This window comes from Leuciscus leuciscus, assembly GCF_965113295.1.
Source record: "Leuciscus leuciscus genome assembly, chromosome: 1".
Classification (NCBI taxonomy): domain Eukaryota; kingdom Metazoa; phylum Chordata; class Actinopteri; order Cypriniformes; family Leuciscidae; genus Leuciscus; species Leuciscus leuciscus.
In genome coordinates, this window is record NC_138725.1 from 51,132,591 (window position 1) to 51,156,881 (window position 24,291).

The window sequence follows — 24,291 nt, forward strand, 5'->3', positions numbered from 1 at the left end:
TTTCCGTAGTTGAATGTACTGTTTCTTTTATAAATTCATCCAAATTTGGAAGTAAAATGGGTTGCAAACACTGATGTCTTTAAACAAAACTGATTAGAGTCATTAGATCAGAGTTTTTTTTTAATGAAATTAAATAATCTTTCTTTTGAAAACATTCTCAATGTTGATGTAGTTGTTGTTTTTGCTACTACCTGTTCTATTTTATGAACGTGTTTTAGATTTCGGAGGTTGTGCCACTATATCGTCACGCTCAGATATTTTGAGATGTGTATTCTGCTGGTCATTGCGATGAGCAGTATTGCCCTGGCCGCTGAAGACCCCGTCTGGCCCGAATCTCCCCGCAATAATGTGAGACAGTCCCACATCTCAACATCCTCTATTTATGTCTATGTAGTTCAGTCCACTTTTGTCTACTGGACTAGTAGCCATCTCATCTATCTATCCGTCCATGTTTCTAATCATTACCCAATCTATCCGTTCATTCCTCCATCCTTTCATCTGTTTATTTATCATTCTTTACATCCATCTTTGCATAATTGTCACAAAGAGTTTGCTTTTCCTGCTGACATTGCATTTCTCTTTTGTTTGCAGGTCCTGCGGTACTTTGATTATGTGTTCACGGGTGTGTTCACCTTTGAGATGCTCATTAAGGTACACATCTGTCCTACTGTCTGGGCTATGATGTTCTATGTTACTCTTATATACATTATACTTATCTATATTATACGTAAAGGTGCAGTAAGCGATTTCTGAGAAACACTGTTAAAATCATCCCAAACAAACACACCCCTCCCTTCATTGCTTAGTCCCCAAAATGCACGAACACGCAATGCAAGAGTGCATGTCTCTTCATCATAGCTGCAGCAAAGCAAATAAAGATGATGAATGAATGACAAGGAAGAACAAAAAGTACACAAGAGTATATACAAGTAAGAATCCGTTGTTAGTCACCAGCAGCACACCAGCTCCAGACGAACAATGACACCCAGAACTGTCCTGCTATAGCTAACATTACAATAACAGCATATCTCGGTTCTGTAAAACATAGCAGAAATAAACACAACCTCTGTGTTCGTTTTCATGCCTTCCCACCTAGGTCTCTCCAGTGCTGGAAAGCTTTTCTAATGTTACTGCGGGTCCTAAAGCTCTTGCCTGATCATAACCCTTCCTTTTCCAGTGATATTCCTCTGAGCTTTTCTCTTTTGAGAAAACCAAATCACAGTTCGTTTTGTTCCGCGTCATGTTTAGGGGCGTGATAATATAATGTCATTGTCCTTACAATAACAGACTGGCATGCATCTAATAAAGGATTTATCCAAGAATGTTGTGCAAGTTTACTGCAACAATGGAGCCGCGAACTTCACATACTTTTGAAAGTCCAGCGTTTAGTTGATCCTGGTAAGCACTCATTGTCTCAGTTGTAAACACAACGGCTTGCTTCTTCCACGAGGGTTTTTTGACGTCACGGCATTTGTATCCTGGCGGACCGTCAAAAAATGCAACACAAAAGTCTCCTGGACATCCTGTAGAATTCAACCAATCAGATCACGACTTCAAAGCTCCTGAAGTGTTTCCAGAAAAGTGTGCCATATGCATCAGACGTTTAGCCAACGGTCCATGGGCGTGACGTCTGAGGCTGAGACTATGTGTTGTGCTGCTCGGTCCGATCCACTTTCAACAGTTTCTCAAAAATGGCTTATTGCACATTTAATGGTGTGTTTATTGGTCTCCACGTTATCATTACTTGAAGTATTATAGGCTTCAAAGTACTTAGAGTTGCATAGGGTACCCATGATTAAACCTGGAAATGTCAAGACATTTTTAAATAATGATTATATCATGGAAATTTAATACAATATTTAAGAAATATCTCTTTTTATTTTATTAAATACACATTGAACACATTTTGCATTCAATTACATCACTCTATAGAATAATCGTTAAATCACTAATATCTGGAAAATCTTTGAAGTTCATTGGCCAAATGGTCTGTGAACCCTGAATGTAATGGAATTTGAAATTAACACAAAGTGCCTAAATATACAATACCATTCCAAAGTTTGCAGTCAGTAAGATTTTTTAAAAGAAATTAATACTTTTAATCACCCAAGATGCATTTAATTTATCAAAAGTGAAAGTAAACACATTTATAATGTTACAAAAGATTTATTTTTCAAATAAATGATGTTCTGAAGTTTCTATTCATCAAATAATTCTGAAATAATTTATCATGGTTTTCTCTAAAATATTAAGCAGCACAGCTGTTTTCAACATTGATGATAATAATAATAAATGTTTCTTGAGCAGCAATTCAGCATATTAGAATGATTCCTGAAGGATCATGTGATGATGCTGAAAATTCAGCTTTGTCATCTCAGGAATAAAATTCCATTTTAAAATTCAGCATATTAGAATGATTCCTGAAGGATCACGTGACAGTGAAAACTGGAGTAATGATGCTGAATATTCAGCTTTGCCAGCTCAGAAATAAAATTACATTTTAAAATACATTAAAATAGAAAACAGTGATTTTAAATAATAATAATATTTCACAACATCACTGTTTTTATTGTATTTTCAATCAAATGTACATGTAGCCTCGGTGAGCACACGAGACTTCTTTCGAAGACATTGAAAAATCTAACCGACGCCAAACATTTGAACGGTCATGTATTTAGTAAACATTGTCTCTCTGTGTTTCAGATGGTGGATTTAGGTCTTGTCCTGCATCAAGGCTCATATTTCCGTGACTTGTGGAACATCCTGGACTTTATAGTGGTTAGTGGTGCCCTGGTGGCGTTCGCCTTCACGTAAGTGTCATCAAGGCTCCAGCGCTCATGCCTCACTCTGCTCTCCTTCCCTGCTTGCTGCCTCTCCTCGTCCTTTCCCGTCTTGCTCCCTACAGGTCTAACACCTGTGCAGTTGACACCCTGGAGCGCCAGCCTGCTCCCCATACAGCCCAACTCTCTCTCTCTCCTTCTTTTCTTTCTCACCATTTCTCTGCCTTTCTCTCCTTCCCCAACTCAGTTCTGTGCATTTGTCATATCTTGACCCTCTCTTTCCCTCCCCTTATCCCTCCCCACATTTAGCCCCAGTTCTCCTTTTGGAGATTTATCACTGCATCTCCCCACCCTGCCCCACCATGCACCACATTTGCGCAGTGCCTACCCAGTGGGTGCACTTGGGCCCATTTCCATGAGGGTGATGACCCTGCCTGGGCACCTGTAACCCTTTAGTGCCCAGGACTCTCTGGAGCATCCAGCCACACTCACCTCAGGTATTTCTACTCCCCACCTTCTGTGCCACATACCTTGCTGGAACCAAGCATGAGGAAAACAGATAAGAAGGAAGAGACGAGAGCAAGAGGAAAACATTCAAGGGACCATATGCTACACTTTTGTATCATTTATAAGTCCATTTACAATTAATTATAATTAGTTAAAACTATTTAATATACTTTTTCATGACCATTTCTCACTCTAAATGGCCTTTCACACCAATGAACGATTACTATAACTATAACTACAGTATATAGTTTTAATAAGCATTCTAATTATATGAGAATATAGAAGTTCACACCACAGCTATAACAATAGCACAGTGTAACTATATTGGAACCCCTTTAAGAAAGAACATTTTCCAGGTGTGGAATGATAAAAACATTAACAGCCAATCAGAATCCATCTGACTTTTTTGACTGCGAGCATTTAAAGCGACAGGCGACAAAACGTCAGCGTGCGCTTATAATAAACATACAATTATTGTCCATAGGTTTGGATCCTAATACAATTATAGTTGTAGTTGTTTTTATTGTCATCGTTCTTAGTGTGAACAGACCATAAAGCAGAATTAAACATACTTGTGTACCTCTTTAAATAAGACATATGTAAATTACCCCTCTTATGATTGGCTGATCTGTTTACATGTGAAATGAGTTATAATTATTTTTCTTTGGGTTGAGGGTTTGCAGTTGAGTTGAATATTGTGATTTTTATTTATTTTTTGTAGCAATCCATGCTAAAATTAGCTGCTCAAACTGTTAAGATCTGACTGAAATTATCAGGGATCTTGTTAAACAAACTACTATAAATAAAACCAGGAACAAAGAGGGAGGGATTTATGTTTAGCGGTCAGGAAAGAAACAATAGGAATAATTGTGAATGACTGTTACAGGTTGTGTATCTGATCTCATTGGAAACATTCAGCCTGGCTACAGGTCTGAGAGAGTTCTTAAAATGAGGGAAAGGTCAGAAAGGTGCATGTGTTACTATGAAACCGGGAAAAAAATGCATGTGAATGGCTCTTTTCCAGGCTTAGTAAAGAGCATGTGAGTGGATTCTGGAAATCGACATAGTCAGATAATCTGAAATGCAAGCATGAATGGAAGAAATATGATGAACCTAGATCAATTGTTTTTTCTTCCTAAAATACCAGAATCTGAACGCTTTGAAATGGTAATAGTATATGGTCCTGTGTATGTGTTTGTGTACATCCTCCTCTGTCCCTGAACAACTGATGTTCTTTTCCACAACAAAAGTCCATATGCAGTGCAGTTCTAGACTGACACGGGTCTTTAGGTGGATATACACACGACATGACACATGACATGTACCATGCATAGAACATGTGAATGGCTGTGAGGTAGAATATTAATATTTACAAAGACCTGTTCACACATGTCTGACGCGACAGTGTAAAAGTGTAAAATATTCGGAAATCATTTTGCACAACAGATGTGTTGTCTGATGCCGAATTTCCCATGTTCATTGAATGTATTTCAATTCAATTCAATTCAATTCAATTTCAGACTTGTGAAGTCATTTATAGAGATGCATTGTTTTTTTTTTTTTATGTTTTTATGCCACATATTAATACTTGGTGTGGCCAAAATGTTATACAGTATAACGTATGGCCTTTCTAGAACTCAAATTTGAGTTGGAACATTTAAAGATAAAATAAAAATAACATTATTTGTGAGGACAAATTGAGCTTGCAATCTGCATTGATTTTCTTTCCCAGCATGGCTTTCCTAAAGAAACCCCCTTAAATATTTAAGCATCATGGTTCCCTTTCCCTTTGACTACCAATTCCACCCGACCCCACTTACATTTGCACTCGCATCTTTAGCTCCAGCATGAAATACTGTAAGTGTCTTATTAGGTTATTCATATAGAGGCATTTGGATGTGCCTGCATTTCCCTTAGAAAAATACTGTACTCCTTCCTATCATCGCTAGATTTTCCCGTTTCTCTTTCTCTCCCTCCCTCTCTCTCTCTCCACACAGCGTAGAGCGCTCGGAACGGCAGGCGCTCTGGGGTGACTGGCGCTCCCTGGCTGAGAGCGTGGGAACAGTTCCCATATCTCTGCTATCTCTCACAGAGTCTGTTTTTAACCTTTTACTCAATTTCAGGGAGTGACTCGTATGTGTGTGTATATATTTGTGCATGTTTATTTAGTATTTTGTGTACAGGGTCCAATATTAACACTTATAGAGAACGCCAAATGTGGTCTCTATTTATGACCTTTAAGTTCTTCTCAATTTACCCACCCAGGGTGTTATAAGTTCATTTTGGACCCTGTTTGTATATATGTATTTTTGTATTTGTATTTCAATTGTTTTAAGTGTTTACACTAGATTAGGTGTCCACATATAACCAAACTAAGAGGTCTGCCACTATTTTGTGATTCTCTGTCTCATATGGATGTTGATCCTGCTTCAAAAACCCCATTCTTTCCCTGTGCCTCTGTTTCTGTGTGTGTTCTGTGTCTTTGTATGTGTCTTTGGCTCTGTCTGTCTCTGTCTTCCTGTCTCTGATCATCTCTCAACACCTACAGTGGAGGAGGCGGTGGGGAAGGAGAGGGGTAATGTCTCTTTCTTTCTCCCTTTCCCCTCTGTTTGCTCTAATTGCCTGTCCTTCTCATTACACGCCTGTCCTCTTCTTCTATAGACTGATCTGTCTGTCTGATTGTCCGTCCAAACGTCCTCTCACCACGTCCCTCACACATAGGACACATGCCAAGGGCGAGGTCATGTCATTCTTTAGCCAGCTGCAGTAACTCAATCTTACAGCTAATCAACTCTTGGTACAATCTACAGTATGTGGACACCTAAATGTGTTAACATACGTGTTTGTGTCTATGTGTACGTGTGTGTCTCTTTGTTTCTGGGTCGGACGTTCGAAGACATTGTCTGAAATGTCTAACAAGTGTGGTATGACTGATTTACAGCAAGTAAAATAGTCATGGAAACTTGACTCATTCAATGAAATAAGTGCCTTTTTGATTGTGGAAATGCGACTTAGATTTATAGAGATTTATAGAATGTTTTTAAGCACGAATAAATGTCATTGTGATTATTGTATTATTACTTTTTTATTACGTTATATTACTTTTACATGTAGTAATTTTTTATTTTTTATTAATTTATTTAAATTGTAATATATTTAACTTTTTTAGTTATTTATACTTTTTATATTTAAAGATTTTGTAGTTAGTAGACTCCATCAGATGACTGGACACAGATGGTCCTTTCATGGAATGACTCACGTACAGACTAATACAACTAGATCTGGACATGATAAAAATCAGCAGATTAGCTTGATGCACTTTACCGATGCACAGTAAAATTGTCAGGCCCGTGTAAAGCAGTGAAACAAGACAACACAGAATGCATTAGGACCTCTTATGGCTGAACAGGGTCTTTGCCCAGAAAGATAATACCATAATGGGATTACAGACAATCAAACTGCTCACCTCCTAGAAGGGCACTGTCCAATCGAGATGTGTATCAACATTTTGATGAATGCAAGATCCAATTAGGCAGTCTATTTATTGTGGCAAAAAGTCAGCAGAGAGAGATAGAGAGACTGCATAACTATAGGCAGAACTGAAAAAAATTGTAAAACAGTGAAACAATTGACCATATGCTTTTATAAGCAACAGAAATTAAAAACACGCATTTTTAAATACCGTAGTTAAATTATATATATTTGTGTTTGCCTTTTTTTATTCAATTATTTTTGTAATAATTAGCAACATGGCAATAATATATAGAATGTGTGATCACTGGTTTTGTTTTTGCATATTACACTGGCTTTGAATGCAGCTCATTCAATCAGAAGTGAGAGTCGTAACCATCTTATTATATTGGTTTTGATGTTTTTTTTGGTTGACCACTTAGTATACAGTATAAAGGTCTCTGCATACATTTCTCATTCCTACTTACTACACACCTTTCAACAGGTGTACTTTAGTTTTACTTTTGGGGTTGATTGGCAAAAAGACACATTGGAATAGGACAGATGCACTGCATGGTCAAATATAGCATGTTTGAGTAAGTTAGTGGCACAGACAGTTCTAACTAAGTCCTCTTTAGTGATGAGATTGATCCAGATCATCTCTAGAGAATGAAAAGAGATGAGTAAGACAACGTCTCTCATGCCATATAGAGAGATGTTTGTTGAGAAGGTCAGTGTTTGTTTATGCCACACAGTTGCACACATGTACAGTTTTCAGCCTGTTATGACTCAACTTTATTAGCCTTGTGAACTGCTTAAGCTGACAGACTTGAGCTTGCTGGGAGTCTGTTTTTGTTCTGTTGTTTATTACACAGCAGAATGCTGTGTAATCTTTAAGAAAGAACATTTATTCTTTGTTATTTCTAAACAGTTTTTGCCACAGTTTTGCACATAAAAGTAGCAGTCTATGATAGTTTGTGCTTGTAAAGTAAATCTCTTTGAATCACATGCAGACTCCAGCAGAGCTTTGGGTCTCCATTGCCCTGCAGGTGAAGCGCTTATGGTCATATGACTGTGCCATGTGACATACTGTCATATGTGACAGTATGAGCTTTAAAGTACCGGTTCTTGATCATGAGATCATGATGAACAAGGAGGCATGGCAACTAACTGCGATGAAGTCACATGCAGAATGGCACTGCATGTTTATAACTCTTCCGTTCAAATAGATTTAGATTTGTGTGTGTATGTTAGCTAGTCTCAGCCTCAGACGGCATGCCCACAGACCACCCACAGTTTGTTCACTGACTGTCTGATGCATAATATACACAAAAAATGGCAACTTCAGGCTGAAATCAACAATTCAAATCTGGTTGGCTTGATTTATGATACTTTCAGGAGTCATTCCGCACAGGATTCTTATCAGTTCACTGGGAAACAAACTGTTTAAATGGTACCAAGTTAAGTATTTTTAGGGAAGAACTAATGAGTAGATTTGCAAAAGTTTAGCAGGTTAGTGCTATTAAATCTTCTGTTTGAGATTTGTTTGACTTTGAAACAGAAGCACATTTTCCGCTTTGTTTTCTCAATTTTGTGAAATATGAATATGAAAATGTGAATTCATTTTCTTTAGTGGCAGACTATTACGGTATAAAGTGCAACAGTTCTTTACTACCTTTTCAGCGGCCTTGGTTCTGGAAGTATCTTTCCCATTCATTTTTCTCATAGGAATAAAAAATAAAAAGTCATGAGCCAAACCATCCAGCTACAAGGTGAATCACAACAAGAACTTTGATTTGAAATAATAAGAAAAAAAATTATTATGCAAAAAAAGAAAGATACGAGACTGTGTACTTAAAGGCTACTATTCCATAAAGTGTTTACGAATGACATAATCGAATTGGAAACAACAGATACATATAAACCTAGTGATTTAAAGATGTGTATTGTGTATATAAACAATGCGTATAGTTAATATTTAAGTAGTTTGAGAGAGTATGAAAGTGCTTCATGGGAGTAGGTGGCCACTAAAAGTTTATAAGTTGTTGTTTAAAATCAATTCCCCCTGGAAAAAAATAAATTGAGTTTTTACATCCGGAACCTGACTGCTGCACAGCATTGTGGTAAAATGCATTTCAAATAACCCCACCCATGAACATCACGTAAAACCAAAACAGACTGTGGTTGGTCGGCTTACATGTCAGTCATGCAGTCACTTCCTGCCTAAGTGGGCGATTCTTGGCCAGAATAAGCTGCCAAGAGGACCAGACGTTTTGCCGCAAGTCAAAAGTCTGGCTATATAAGACTAAATGTCCTGCTGGTGTATTATATAGTTAAGAGTTTTGTAAGTTACATAAATGGTAAGTGAACACAGATGTATCGGTGTGTGGATTTGCACTAGTATAATAATTCACAAGCTTGCATCCTTATTTCTCTCTTTTTACTGTATGTGTCTCATATTAATGTATTTCTTCCTTCAAACTCCCTTTCTCCCCTGTGTCTTTGTGCGTGTGTGTGTCTGATTCCTTTCTCATCTCTTCAACTGCTCACACCTACAGCGGAGGCAGCGGGTAATGTCTCTCTCTCTCTCTCTCTCTCTCTCTCTCTATCTATCTCTCTCTCTCTCTCTATCTCTCTCTCTCTATCTCTCTCTCTCTCTCTCTCTCTCTCTCTCTATCTATCTATCTATCTATCTATCTACCTCTCTCTCTCTCTCTCTCTCTCTCTCTCTCTCTCTCTCTCTCTCTCTCTCTCTCTCTTCCTCCTTTTGCTCTTAATGCTTGTCCTGGCAATAGCTTTCCTCTCTTTCTTTTTTGGATTTGTCTCTATGTCTGTCTGAAAGTCACCCATCTCCTTCTATCGCTCTGTCACTGTTCCTGTGTTAACCGCCCGTGGGCGATCATTCAGTCCACACAGTCCTGATAAGGGGGTTTGAGAGGTCCCTCACCTCTACACCCGTCACTCTAACAGCAATTCTCTGATGGACGCTTGTTTATGCTTGACAGTGTGTAACCACATCTGCTGAGAGAGCAGGATTCGGCACGGCACTGGAAATCTAGAGCACTGCCCTCTATGCTTGACACTGAGACAGAAGAAGAGAAGAGAGGACAGGGAAGACAATAAAGATGCAAAATATATATAGAGATTTATATACAGTGAGGTCCAAAAGTGTTATTTAAAAGTGTCATTTAAACTTGGAAATAAACAAAGTTAGAGGATTTAGACAAGTATTAAACAAAGAAAAGCAACTTAAAATATTTTTGTTTGCTTTGTATGAAGAACAAACCAAATTTAAGTTTTGTTATATTTGTTAATATTAGTTAATGTATTAGATTATTTGATATCATAAACAAGGTTGTTTACACCGTGCTGTCTTATCTTGTATATTGTCTCTATTTGGTGCGTAAATCGTTTTAATTATTTTTAACACAAACGTATCATAAACTAACAAAAACTATTCTTTTACAGCATTTACTAAACTATGTATGTTCATGTGCTTATATACTGTATAGTACTACTGTTCAATAGTTTGGAATAAGCATGATTTAAAACAAATACTATTATTCAGAAAGGATCCTTTAAATTTATCAAAAGTGACAGTAAAGACCTTAACATTGTTATAAAAATAATCTATTTCAAATAAATGCTTTATATTCATCCAAAAATCCTGAAAAAAAAGTTCCACGATTTCCATAAAAATATTAAGCAGCACATATTAGAATGATTTCTGAAAGATCATTTGACACTGAAGACTATAGTTTTATATAAAAAATAATTAAAATCACTTTTGGACCCCATTGTATGTGATGCAAGTTATCAAAAGCATTTCTGTGATATAAATTAGTTTACAACCACACATTTCCATAGTTTAGTCTTCATTGTACAGCTTTTGCATTTAGTTTGCTGGTCACTAGCCGCACATCTGCCATCCAACAGCTGTACACACATCTGGTGGATGGCTGTGCTCGGGTACCACAATAGCGACGTGCAAACTGTGATAATATAAGCCAGAAAGTCTTCAGATCAACTATCTTCAGGGTAACACGGTTCTTCACACTACAGAGCCAGAAGCTGGAGGGACTGGATGTGTGTTTCCAGGTCCTTTTATATGTTTATTTTTTGTGTTTGCCAATGGACAACCCCAAAAACAAGAAAGAAAGAGGTTTGGCTGGGCATTCCACAGTGGTGATGCCTGAGTCTGCTCCGTATGTTTCATGCTGTCATCATGGCAATGTAATGAAACCAGCCATTGTTCCTTGGGAAAAGAGGTACAGTGGTGGTTCCATCATGGGCTAAGACGGTACAGTGGATATTACATCCACTGAGCTAGTATCCAGTACAGCATGAGCAACATCAGCGAGCGTGTCTGAGAGTGCGTGTTGACAGGTTAACTGAGTGCATGTGTTTTAGTATTTGTCTTTCCTAAGTACTGTGAAATGGGCTTGATTGTCTGCCTACAACAGGCTACATTCTCAGTGAGGAAGAGACACAGACGAGATTCCTGATTGGCTGAGAGTAAATGTGTGGATGTAGCAGGCATGTTTCATTGTTTTAACAGCCTGAGTTACTAACTCACCCCTAAATTGTGTGTGCAAGACCAATTACCCATGTAGCCTAATGCCTTCTGCCATTTCACTTTCTAACTGTGTGTGTGTTTGTGTTAATTTGCAGAGGAAGCAGCAAAGGGAAAGACATCAGTACTATCAAGTCTCTGCGTGTGCTCCGAGTTCTGCGGCCTCTGAAAACCATCAAGCGTCTGCCCAAGCTGAAGGTACCTCTATGTTTGGCTGTTTTTTCCTGTGCTGTGTGTGTATGTATATATGTGTAATATATATATATATATATATATATATAAAATAAATGTTTTTCTCCAAAACACGGTGGCCATAATTAATGACACCCCTAGAATTTTTTTATTAAAGTATATTATTAAAGTATATTAAGAGATTAATATTTGCCTTTTTTTAGTACACCAGGGTGACTAGGAACATGACATTGTCTAGTTATGACTCATTGTTTCACAGGAGTTTAAATATGAGGAAACACAAAGGCCAAATTCCCTTAATCATTCATCACAATGAGTAAAACCAAAGAATATGTGCATCAAAAGATTGTTGAGCATCACAAAATAGAAAGTGGCTGTAAGAAAATAGCTAAAGAATTGTAAATCTCCATTTTGACCATCAGGGCAATAATTAAGAAGTTCCAATTGACTAAAGATGTTACGTATCTGCCAGGAAGAGGACGTATGTCTATATTGTCTTAATGCACGGTGAGGAGGAAAGTTTGAGTGGCCAAAGACTCTCCAAGGATCACCGATGTAGAATTGCAGAGATTACTTGAGTCTTGTGGGGTCAGAAAGCCAAAAAAAAATAAATAAAACAACCCCTACATCCCCACATGTTGTCTGGGAGGGTTTCAAGAAAAATCCTCCTCGCTCCTCCAGAAATAAACTCCAGCATATTCAGTTGTCAGACATGACTGGAACTTCAAAAGGGACCGGTTTCTATGGTCAGTTGAAACAAAAAAAGGGCTTTTTGGCAGCAAACCCACCAGATGTGTTTGGTGCAAACAGGGATAAAAAGTACCCCATGCCTACGGTTAAATATACTGCAGGATCTTATATGTTGTGGGCCTATTTTTTTGCTGGAGGTCCTGGACATCTTGTTCAGATACATGGTATTATGGATTCTAGCAAATACCAACAGATAAAAAAGATGGAAAATCTTCCATCAGGACAACGGTCCAAAACAAACACCAAAATCAACACAAAAATGGGTAACTGAGCACAACATGAAGCTTCTGTCATGACTATCCCAGTTTACTTTAAGTTGAAGTTTACTGCAATACTCCGTTTCAAGTACATTTTACAGAAACAATATAACACTGAATTAAAGGTAGGGTAGGTAATCCTTTTTCTAAAAAAAAAACATTCCAAATTTGTTTAAACTGTCTTTATATACCAATACATAATTAAAATGTAAGTACTCTGAAAAAGAAAATATAAAAATCGAGTGACTGTAGACCTTTTAATCTGCAATAAACACAGCTCATTATTTCCATTCACTCCACCCCCTCCCTTCTGAGCTCCTTCCAAAGCCACGCCCCCAAAACACATGAACGCGCGACGCCAAACGCTCAGGCTGGAACAAGACGCATTTATTACCTGAGACGAGTGGAGAGGAAGGAGCGCAGTACATACAGTGACATCATGTCAGAATCACATGTAATAAAATACCTAACTTTATCACTATGAATATAAACAAATAAGATTTCTTTTAGTACTCACTATCAAGCTAGCATATCGATAATGGTAAAGTTTGATTCGGTAACGAGCTATATTTATAAGGCAAAACTAAAAACAGGTTGCATTGATACACGTTTTTCCATTACCATCAGTTACACTGTGATGAAGATGAATTTCGTGTAAGATTCATAACATATACGGTGTTTTGCATGTAAGAGTTTCCATGATGAAAACATTGTTGACTCTAATGAAGACTAACGTACACTCCGAGTCCGGAGACAAGTACCGCATCGTCGGCTCGAGGACAGGTCCGGGGTCGAGGGCGAAGCAGAGGAGGTCGTTCAAGAGTGCGGGCAGGGTCCGAGGAAGTAGTTTTTGCCTTGTTTGCCTTCGCTGACTGCATATGCAGGTGCTTTGAGCTGAATATTTCCGGGAACGGTGACATGTGATGAGTGCACGCCGGGCAGCGCGCGCAGTGGGGCTCGGGGCGGGCACGAGACATGAAGGCATCTGAATGGTTCTTTACATTCGCACCGAATGGCAGTGATTGGTCAGAGTTTTTACTGTCCTGCAGCTGCTACAGAGGTCTGATTTTTTTCATTCCTTTTTCTAAACACATAATGTATTGACTACTATCAGGATGGAAGGACCATTTCACCCAGTATAAAAAAAAGTGTTTCTGAACAGGATTACCTACCCTACCTTTAAGCCATGCCTTTGAAGTGTATGCTTTACTTAGAACATCTCAGTAAATAATACAGTAGATATTGTGCTGACACCATATCTAATAGAAGGAATGTAATACCCACCGAACACAGATAGCTCAATGCTTGGTTTACAATAATGGTAACATTCATTTAATCATTGTTGAGTATGAATGTGTCATTTTGAGTGGAAAATGAACTCCAGGTGTCACAAAACAGAAAGTTACCTAACCTAACAACAAAAGCAGTGATAAAACAGTGTAAATGCCCATCGACCTGGGTGTTATACTCGATTGCAACCTGTCTTTTGAAAATCATATTTCATATGTTACAAAAACAGCCTTTTTCCACCTTAGAAACATTGCTAAGCTACGTAATATGCTATCAGTTTCTGATGCAGAAAAGTTAGTTCATGCATTCATGACCTCGAGACTGGATTACTGTAATGCTTTATTAGCTGGTTGTCCTGCATCCTCAATAAACAAGCTACAGTTAGTCCAAAATGCCGCCGCTAGAGTTCTTACGAGATCAAGAAAATATGATCATATAACACCGATTTTATCATCACTGCATTGGTTACCTATAAAGTTCCGTATTAATTACAAGGTATTGCTACTGACTTATAAAGCCCTAAACGGCTTAGCTCCAGTCTATTTAACGGATCTTCTATCACCCTATAATCCATCGCGCTCTTTAAGATCACTAAATTCAAGGCTTTTGGTCATACCTAGGATATCCAGAACCACCAAAGGAGGGAGAGCATTTTCACATTTGGCTCCAAAACTCTGGAATAGTCTTCCTGATACTGTTAGTTGCTCAGACTCGCTCTCCCAGTTTAAAACTAGATTAAAGTCGCATCTCTTCAGCCAGGCATTCATATAATCCTACAGATCAAACTACAATCCATCCTCTAGCTCATAAATGCCAGAGGAGAACTGGCCCCTGACTGAGCCTTGGTTCTCCCAAGGTTTTTTTTCTCCATTTGGTCACCTGATGGAGTTTCAGGACACCATTAGGTCACTTGATGGAGTTTTTCGGTTCCTTGCCACTGTTGCCTTTGGCTTGCTCAGTTGGGGATATTTTGGGGATATTTAATTTCATTTTATCAATCAATAAATTCCTCTTGAAACAAACTTTGTTGTATTATTTTAACTTAATACTGTGAAGCTGCTTTGATACAATCTGTATTGTGAAAAGCGCTATACAAATAAACTTGACTTGACTTGACTTGTAAATACAACTGGAAAACATTGAAAAATGCTACCTTATTAATTATTCATGCCCCAGTGCATGATGGAAACACCAGTACCAGAAAGTTGAGTAAGTTTTACTTAAAGGTCCCATTGCATGGATTATTTTACTATTTTAGAATGTTTCCTGGGGTGCCCTTATAATGTTAGTATGTTTTTTAGATCAAAAGTTGTTATAATTTAGAAATAAAAGGCATATTTCCTAGCCTGATTTTAGCCTCTGATTTGAACGCTCTGTTTGAAGGGGCGTGTCTGCTGTGAGATTTAAGTGTAAACACCCACTGCTGTGATTGGCTGACATGCTTGCATATTAAATATTTAGCATTACATGTGGAACTCTCTCGAAAACTTTTACTATTACAGCTATTATACGTTTTTACTATTACAGCTATCGGGATTAATGAATTGTGAGAAGTTTTTTAAGTATTTAGATATATTCCCATCACATAAAAGGTTGCAGTGATGAGCATTGAGCAGATGACAGTCTGTTGATCGTGTGAATGAAGATCTTATCATTGCAACGCAGTTTCTGAACTCTCACTAATGATTTCACCAATGCAAACATGAGGTAAGTACAGTAAGAGCTTCGTTGTGCAGCGTAACAGCGTCATTGATTTCATAACGAGTTTTGACAAGTGTCCAGATAAACTCGCGCTGTGTGATTGACAGCTTGGGCGATTGGAAAGGGATTGTTCTTTGATCGCTTTCTGTATTTATATTAATCACAGTTTAAGTACGATTATTTTCATCCTACTAAGAGAAACGATGTGAAGTTGATCGTTTAGTCACTGGCTTGATTTACTGATGCATAAACAGTATTGAACGATTTTGAGAGAAAGATTATCTGTCTGAACTTGAACAATTACACATCAGAAATTCACATAACCCACTGGTTCTTCAGAGGACCAAAAAAATACTTTTGTGTTCATTTGTACATCCAAACACTGAGCAACTGCCATGCTTCGCTCGTTTGCAAGCCATGATGTCTCTCGAGGAAAAACCAATATCGCGCTCGCGCAGCTCATTTTCTCATAGGCGGGCCAAATTCTTTTTGCGGGAAAAGAAGAGAATGGGGAGGTAATCTTTCCCCTTATGACGACATAAGGGGAAGATTTCTAGATTCGCCCGTCTGAGCTTTCATTTTCTCAAAAATACCCAGGGCTTGGTTTACACCCATCAAAACGTCTAGCCACTGGGGGACCATAGGCAGGCTAGGGAAACTCATATTAAGGTTAAAAAACCTCATAAAGTGAAATTTTCATGCAATGGGACCTTTAATTATATAACGTTGACACATATACCCTTTAATTTCTACTAGCTTAAAGGTGGGGAAAGGGATATTTGAAAACTTGTCAAAAAAATAAATATTGGCAAACTTGTGTATGACGGTGCAGGAGAAAGAACGAGCAAGAGGGAGATTTGAAGAAAGACTGCAGTGCAGAAGTTGAGATGAGACACAATACAAAAGAGAAAAGCTCAGAAGAAATCACTGGAAAATGAAGGGTTATTACTGGGCAAGAGGTTTAGGACCCGCGTTAATATTAGAAAAGCTATTAGAAATTAGACATAATTAGAAACGCTTCACACGTGAGTAAAACTGGGTTTGTGTGTCATTGTTTGTCTGAAGCTGTTGGCAACTAACAACAAACTCTAGTTTGTAATTACTATTGTGTACTGTACGTAAATTTTTTGTTCATTCATTCATTATCTGCGCTCTATTTTTCGTGAAGCATTATTTTGTTGTGCTTATGCAATGATACACAGACATCCACTCTTGGATTGCGTGCGTAACGGAGGCCAGCTAATGAGAGTCACGCTGACGATTGCTAGAGAATGCGGTGTTTAGTGTCATTGTTAGTGCACTCGCCTCGCATGGGGGCGATCAGGGTTCGAAACTGACTCGGAGCAGGGTGGTTAGGATTGGAAGGTGAGTTTTGGAGACGGAGCAATGAAGAGAGGGATGTGTTTGTTTGTCCAACAGCGTTTTTGAAATATCGCTTACCCCACCTTTGAATTGAGTACTAATGTTGCTGTATTTAGAAATGGATCTGTTTTTTGTTTTGTTTTCAGGTTACTGTAATTCTGCTTCTGGTTTTATGATCATTTATTACCTTTATTGTATTTGTACATTTTGATTCTGTTTTGTCATATCTTATAAGAGTTATGTTATGCTATTAGGCTATATTTTAATATGCTTGATTTATTATTATTATTTCAGTTGACTGTAATTATGTTTTTGGTTTTATGGATATTTATTAGCTTTGCTAATGCTGTGTTGGTTTGTGTTTTGTCTCACGGAAGGCTGAGTTTGTGTTCTGCTTACAATTTGCTTTCTCTTCTCTGTTTTGTCTATTTTCAGGCTGTCTTTGACTGTGTGGTGAACTCTCTGAAGAATGTGTTGAACATCCTCATTGTCTACATGCTGTTCATGTTCATCTTTGCTGTGGTGGCTGTGCAGCTCTTTAAGGGCCGTTTCTTCTACTGTACTGATGAATCCAAGGAGTTTGAGCGAGATTGCAGGTGAGAGAAAATACACACAAACACACTGACGAACAGACACATTGGTGTGTTATTCTAAAAGCATTTTGTTGTTAGGGGCGAGTATCTTGTCTATGAAAGAGATAACGAAGTGCGGGCGCAGAAGCGGGAATGGAAGAAATACGATTTCCACTACGACAACGTGCTCTGGGCCCTTCTCACCCTCTTCACTGTATCTACGGGAGAGGGGTGGCCGCAGTATGTACACATCTCATTTCCTAACCTAATTTCCAGTGTATGCACCCAAAGTCTGAATCAATTAGTGAAATTATTCAGCAAATATTAGCAAATATTTTCATCACAAATTACAATCTGAGTGAATCTGTAGGTTTTACATGCCGTATCTAAGGACTCGTTACGTTTACCTACAAGATTTCACAGTATCACATTGCAGCAAATCACCCAGTGCCTCTTATTTGCCACTCTCCAGGGTGCTGAAACATTCAGTGGATGCGACCTACGAGAATCAGGGCCCGAGCCCAGGTTACCGGATGGAAATGTCCATCTTTTACGTGGTGTACTTTGTGGTCTTCCCCTTCTTCTTCGTCAACATCTTCGTGGCTCTCATCATCATCACTTTCCAGGAGCAAGGAGACAAAATGATGGAGGACTATAGCCTGGAAAAGAATGAGGTGAAGGACTTATCAGATGAAAGGTTTTAAAAGCTAAAAAATCTGTCTAGCTCATTCTTTATGCATAGCGCTGCTGGCATTGATCTCATTTATATGGAGCATCATATTAGGCAGATTTTCAGCTTGATTAACCTTACCGTATCTGTTCTATTTTCAGAGAGCTTGTATAGACTTCGCCATCAATGCTAGACCGCTCACACGTCACATGCCTCAGAACAAGCAAACGTTCCAGTACCGCATGTGGGAGTTTGTGGTGTCTCCTCCATTTGAATATACCATCATGGCCTTGATTGCCCTCAATACCATTGTCCTTATGATGAAGGTGTGGCAGTGTTTCTCTTTAGTACATATTGCTTTATATATTTAGAGCACTGAACCAGACTTCCAATGTATAGTGAACCCTATATTTTGTAAAACAAATGGCCTGGGATATACCAAATATGGCAACAGTTTAATACAAATTAAATATGTTGTGTGTGTTTAGTATGATGGAGCATCACTTGCCTATGAAGCTGTGTTAGGCAACCTGAACATAGTGTTCACCTCACTTTTCTCCATGGAGTGCATTCTGAAGATCATTGCCTTTGGAGTGCTGGTGAGTATAGTTTTCTATAAGTGTGTGTGGGGGGTCCTGGTAAACCCTATGTTGTGGGGACCAAATATCCCCACAAGGATGGCAATACCAGAAATTGTTCACCTTGTGTGAAAAAAAATGTGGTCCCCATGAGGAAAACAGCTTATAAATCATATTAAAGGATATTTGTTTCTTCTTTATTTTTTTCTTTATTTTTTTAAATGTAAATATGCAGAACGTTTTCTGAGAGAGTTGTGTTTAAGGATAGGTTTAAGGTTAGGGGAGACAGTTTGTACATTATAAAAATCATTATGTCTATGAACCCCCATAAAACATGGAAAGCCAACGTGTGTGTAAATGTGTACCTACTTAACCATAATTTGAAGTGAGCTAAACCTGACAAAATCTCCCAAAACCTGCAGAAATTGCATAAAGTTTTCTGTTATGATTATGGTACAGTATTTATAACTTAACTAGCTGTATATAAAAACAATAGAACAAAATCACAATGTGCTTCATTTGTGTGAGAAGTGCAATTTGACTTGAGTGGCACAAGGACCTGTGCTGTTTGTCACAAAAGAAGATAAATAATCACAGTCTTAAGGATGGAAATATAGCCTGTATATTTTGTCACAAAAATAATTCAAAATACAGTTTTATTGCCCGTTTTCTCACCTTGCCATTGCCAGGTGTGGCAAAAAGTAAATTTTGGGCCTTATTTGTGTTCATATACCTGATTTTGTGTGGAAATAGGGTTGTAGGGTTGCAGAAAGGGGGGGAGGGGTCTTTAAAAATCATAGAGGTCAGAATCAGCACTGTATGAGCAGATTTATGAACAGATAGAGCATGAGAGAGGGAAAGAGAGCGCAATGAGGTAGTATTCTGACGTAGATGAGAAAAGGTTTGGGACATGGAAGTACAGGACACAAAGGAAATGGTTGTAGTCAGCAAAAATTCATCCAAGAGACGCGCACATGAAGATAGAGAGCTGAAGGGCACATTGAAGTGATTAGGAGTGGAAAATGGAAAAAGAAAGAGATTTAGAGCGAAATGAAGATGCCGGGTATGATGTCGCGTGTTGGATGCAAAGAGTTACACATGATCTTTGCACTTGTGCCTCTGTTACCATGCAGCTGGTGTGCTGAATGGCTCTAATGCAGTGTTTTCCTGCAGGCACTCACTTGGCAGCTCACAAAAAGGCTGTTATGTTCAGCATCTGGGCCACTAGTCTTTTAGGCATCCACCCTTTTTTATACACTGTGTGAGGGAGAGGAAAACACAGTGAAGGAATAAGGGCTAAAATGGGGAAGGGGGCTGTTGTATTAGCACCAGAGAGTTCAAATAAATAATTTGCTCGTTTTTTCTGTCAGCGGGTCACTGAGTGTATGTGTGTGTGCCAAATGTAATTCTCCTTTAGCCCAACTGACAAAAGCATCTGTGTCTTTTTACCACAGAACTACTTCAAAGATGCCTGGAACATCTTCGACTGTGTGACTGTACTTGGCAGCATCACTGATATTTTAGTCACAGAGCTAGGGGTAAGTGTGTAGCAGAAGGGCTGCCATCTGTGCGTGCGTATGTGTGTTTGTTTGTGTATCCTGTCTGTACGTTGGTGTGTATTTCCGTATGTGATTGAGAGACTCTCAGCAGGATCTTCTCTTGCTCACTGAGGTGTAAGGAACTCCTAAAAGTCTTATATAATTGTCCCAGTTGGTGTGTGAGGCAGATCAGTGAACCAGCGGTGCTCATCGGTGACTTTTCCAGATTAGTAATTTATCCCAGAGTCAGATCAAACTGACCTACCAGTGTATAAAAAAATAAAATAAAAAAAAGGTAACACTTTACTTGAAGGGGTGTGCATAAGACTGACATGACACCTTCATAATCATGACATGACACATGTCATGAATATGAAGGAGGTTTTATGCATGTTTATGACAACTGTCATTAAGTGTCATTCGCTCAATTATGACATTTTTCTTATGCAAATATGACATTGTTTGAGATGTCTTTGTTATGAAAACTTGACAAACAATACATCATAACCTGTTATAAATGTGTCATAAACATGACATAGCAGATTAATTATCAAACTTAAGAAACTGCTTAGCTCTATGAGTTAACATTACATTACTGTCATGTGGTTGGTTTTGACAGTGGTTGGTTTTGACATTGGCTGTCATGAGGCCATTATAACTGTGTCATGAATATATGTCTGACCATTTTCTTTCCCAGTATTAGTTATAAAATAATTTGACAGTATTAACACTTAATTTTAATGACAAATTCAATTTGTACCACTGGAAAAAAAGTGGTCAGTAATATAATGTAATGTTAACCCATAAAGCTAAGTAGTTTCTTAAGTTTGATGATTAATCTGCTATGTCATGTTTATGACATATTTATGACAGGTTATGTTGTCTTGGTAATGTCAAGTTGTCATGACAAAGACACTGACAGGTTATGATGTATTGGTTTATGTCAAGTTGTCATAACAAAGACATCTCAAACAATGTCATCTCTGCATTAAAAATTACATAATTGAGCAAATGACACTTAATGACAGTTGGCATTAACACTCATAAAACCATGTGTCATGTCATGATTATGAAGGTGTCATGTCAGTCTTATGCACACCCCTTCAAGTAAAGTGTTACCAAAAAAATATATACAGTTAACAATAAACTCTCAACTATTAACATATATTTATGATCCAGCAAATGATGATGACCATCTCTAAAAATGAGTGCAACATAAGATTGTGTTTTTTTTCTTTCTTGGTTTTGACCATCAATACCTACCAGTTAACTGTTGTACAGACACTTTAAAGACCTCAGGAAATCTAAGTTTTGAGACTTTCAAAATCTGTTAACTGTGAGGTTATTTATATGTTAGTTTGCACCTAAATTTGGCCAAATGAATCTTCACATATACATTCAAATCTACACATTCAAAAAGTACTGTCTTTCATTTCTAGGAAAACAGACCAAAGATATTGATGACTCATCCTGCATTACACAAATTTTTGTCCTATCAAATGCTATCTAGACTGAGAATGTCCCACCCCCAAATGCGACTAGCAAATCATAGTTCATGGGTGTAATGTAACTAAAGTGTGTTGCCTATCATATGGCCCTGTCCCAAATGGCACCCTAAACCCTTGCGGTCTTCCTACGATTTTTATTACGGCCTATGTAATAAAAAATAGTTGTTAATTTAGTTAGTAATTGTATCATTTATTGCTTAATTTTTTTTATAATTTTTTTTCTTTAGTTTATTTCACAGTCTGACAAAACCATGATTTACTACTTGCTATTGCACAACAATGGCAGGTTGCATTAGGGGGACATTTGGCATTCTAGAGAGCATTTTATTGGACATACATTTCAGTCATCAAGACTTTTATTCCCATCAAAGAAATGTGAATATTTAATTTTATTTACATTGACTCTTTAAATTTTATTAATTTTTTTTCTAGCTTTTAGGATTACACAAGCATATTGATGACCTCAATGCAAACACACATGGGCTTTTGTTTTAAATGCATGGGGTCTTTTAACAGAAATGTGATGTGAAATAACTTGACATGATATTAATAACACAGTGATTCCTTAGTCTAAGGCCCAGTCCTGTATCTAGAGATCTACCTGGAGATTTTACATCACTGGTCAAGCACACCTGCCAGTAACCTTCAGTGAACCATCTGGACCTGGTGTGCTTTGTTAAAGTTGCAATTAAAGTCTGAAGGAAGTCAGATCTCCAGTTATCCGACTGACAAATAATATATGTACTGATAAAAGCTTAACAGCAATTCAAGCTGCGTTGAAAGCATATGAAATGTGCATCTTAATTTTAAAAATGAGATGGTTTTGGTTATAATCAACCTTTAGTTGGATCAAAAAGTTTGTTGTAAGATATGCATAAATATAATTCATTTCTTGTTTTATCTTTTCTTACATGCTTTCTTTAAACTCTTCTTTATGGCGGCTTTGCCCTCTGATGACTCCATCCAATCAAAATGCACTATGAAACTCATGTGTATATCCATGACCTGACCTGACCAATCACAATGGTTGTTTAATCAACCTCCAAAAATACTGCTATAAACCATGCTTCTGCAACATCTACATGTAGATGGTTTGTAATTATAATTTTTTTTGAGTAACTAATGCATCTGTTTCCCTGTGGCTGATGGTGATGATGATAATGATGCATGTGCTCGAGTCATGATGACCTTTCACCCCTGCTTGTCTGATGATATGACAAAACCCCTCTCAGCTGAGGTGTAATTGATCCGTAGCACAGTTTGGTAAACATTTGGTGTTTCTCTGCAGGTTTCCTGAATGCATGTTGCGCTCAACTTTTTTGTTGATAGGGAACGCTAGTAATTATTATGTTTCTGACACTGCATCTTCATACAGTCATATATAGACATCCAAATACATCAACACACACAGATGTAAAGATACTGAAGGCATCTAAATATGTCAGTTATGAAGGTAGAGATGGAGTTAAATCCACCTTGAGCTCATACTCTATATGTTTCCCTGTATTTCTGTGCTGCTTAAAAGACATTGAACAGTCATTTCTTCCCCTCAATTCCTGATGATTTCATGTGCCAAAAATGACAAAGTAGAACATTTTACCACATCTGACTGAAATGTGTCCTTTAACCCAGCACGCGTGTCCCTTCTCTTTGCTAGTGCCCTCTGTTGGTCATTGTAAGCTATTAATGTGGTTGGCATGATTCCACGTGAATCTACAGATCAGTGCATTTGGTTGACTGAAGCAAGAAGTTAGGGTCTGTGCACTCCCTTCCCTAATGAGGATGTTTAGACTCTTACAATAATTTATTTTATTATTATTATTATTATTATATATTTTTGTTTGAGTTGCTGCCTCCTCCCTCTTCTGTCTTTCCCCCTTTTCACCATTGGATATGATGAGCCTGTTCAGTCTTGCCAGTTTGATATTTGTTTTCTGGTTTCTCCTTGTTTGATTTTGCTCCTTCCTTCCTTTTTTTATTTGTTTACAATTTGTAATCAAATGTTTCAGACTGACATCATTTCTTTTCTCTCTGTCTGCCTATCTCTATCTCCTCCTCTTTCTCTACATCTGTCTGCTGCTTCCTTTCTTTCTGTGTAGAACAACTTCATAAATCTGAGTTTTCTAAGGCTCTTCAGAGCTGCTCGTCTCATTAAGTTGCTCAGGCAGGGTGAGACCATACGCATCCTGCTCTGGACCTTCGTCCAGTCTTTCAAGGTAAAATTATACACATACAAAGAAGTATGCAACCACTGTTTTCTGAGACTTTGTAGCGCAGCATACACACAGTGTTAATCTCATCAATGAAATGAATGGAGAAAATGTTGGTTAACATAGGTTGGTTTTGTTTAATTCGTCAGAGATTAAGAAGATGTGAAGAAAAATGTGCATTTTTAAGATAAATAAACCATTTTAATTACAGAATGTTGTTCAGGAAAATAAAAGTGAGAAAGAAGAGGAAAAGTCTAGAAAGAATATTATTCTTTGAAATAATCCAATTCTAGTCATTATGGTCATTAATTGCCTTGCTTGCGCTGGTGGAACATGGAAAGCGTGTAAATTAA

General features: G+C 37.8%; 1 protein-coding gene across 12 annotated transcripts in view; it reads left to right on the forward strand.

Moving 5' to 3' along the window:
• Positions 1-24,291, forward strand: part of cacna1aa (calcium channel, voltage-dependent, P/Q type, alpha 1A subunit, a) — a 119,648-nt gene that overhangs the window by 60,315 nt on the left and 35,042 nt on the right. For all 12 annotated transcript variants that reach the window (XM_082138191.1, XM_082138198.1, XM_082138192.1 and 9 more), the window contains 11 exons: positions 219-348; positions 592-651; positions 2,704-2,810; positions 11,409-11,508; positions 17,298-17,458; positions 17,534-17,674; positions 17,907-18,108; positions 18,266-18,430; positions 18,593-18,703; positions 20,137-20,220; positions 23,828-23,944. In XM_082138191.1, the coding sequence (XP_081994317.1) occupies positions 219-348; positions 592-651; positions 2,704-2,810; positions 11,409-11,508; positions 17,298-17,458; positions 17,534-17,674; positions 17,907-18,108; positions 18,266-18,430; positions 18,593-18,703; positions 20,137-20,220; positions 23,828-23,944 (1,378 nt within the window). The remainder of the gene's footprint in view (positions 1-218; positions 349-591; positions 652-2,703; positions 2,811-11,408; positions 11,509-17,297; positions 17,459-17,533; positions 17,675-17,906; positions 18,109-18,265; positions 18,431-18,592; positions 18,704-20,136; positions 20,221-23,827; positions 23,945-24,291) is intronic.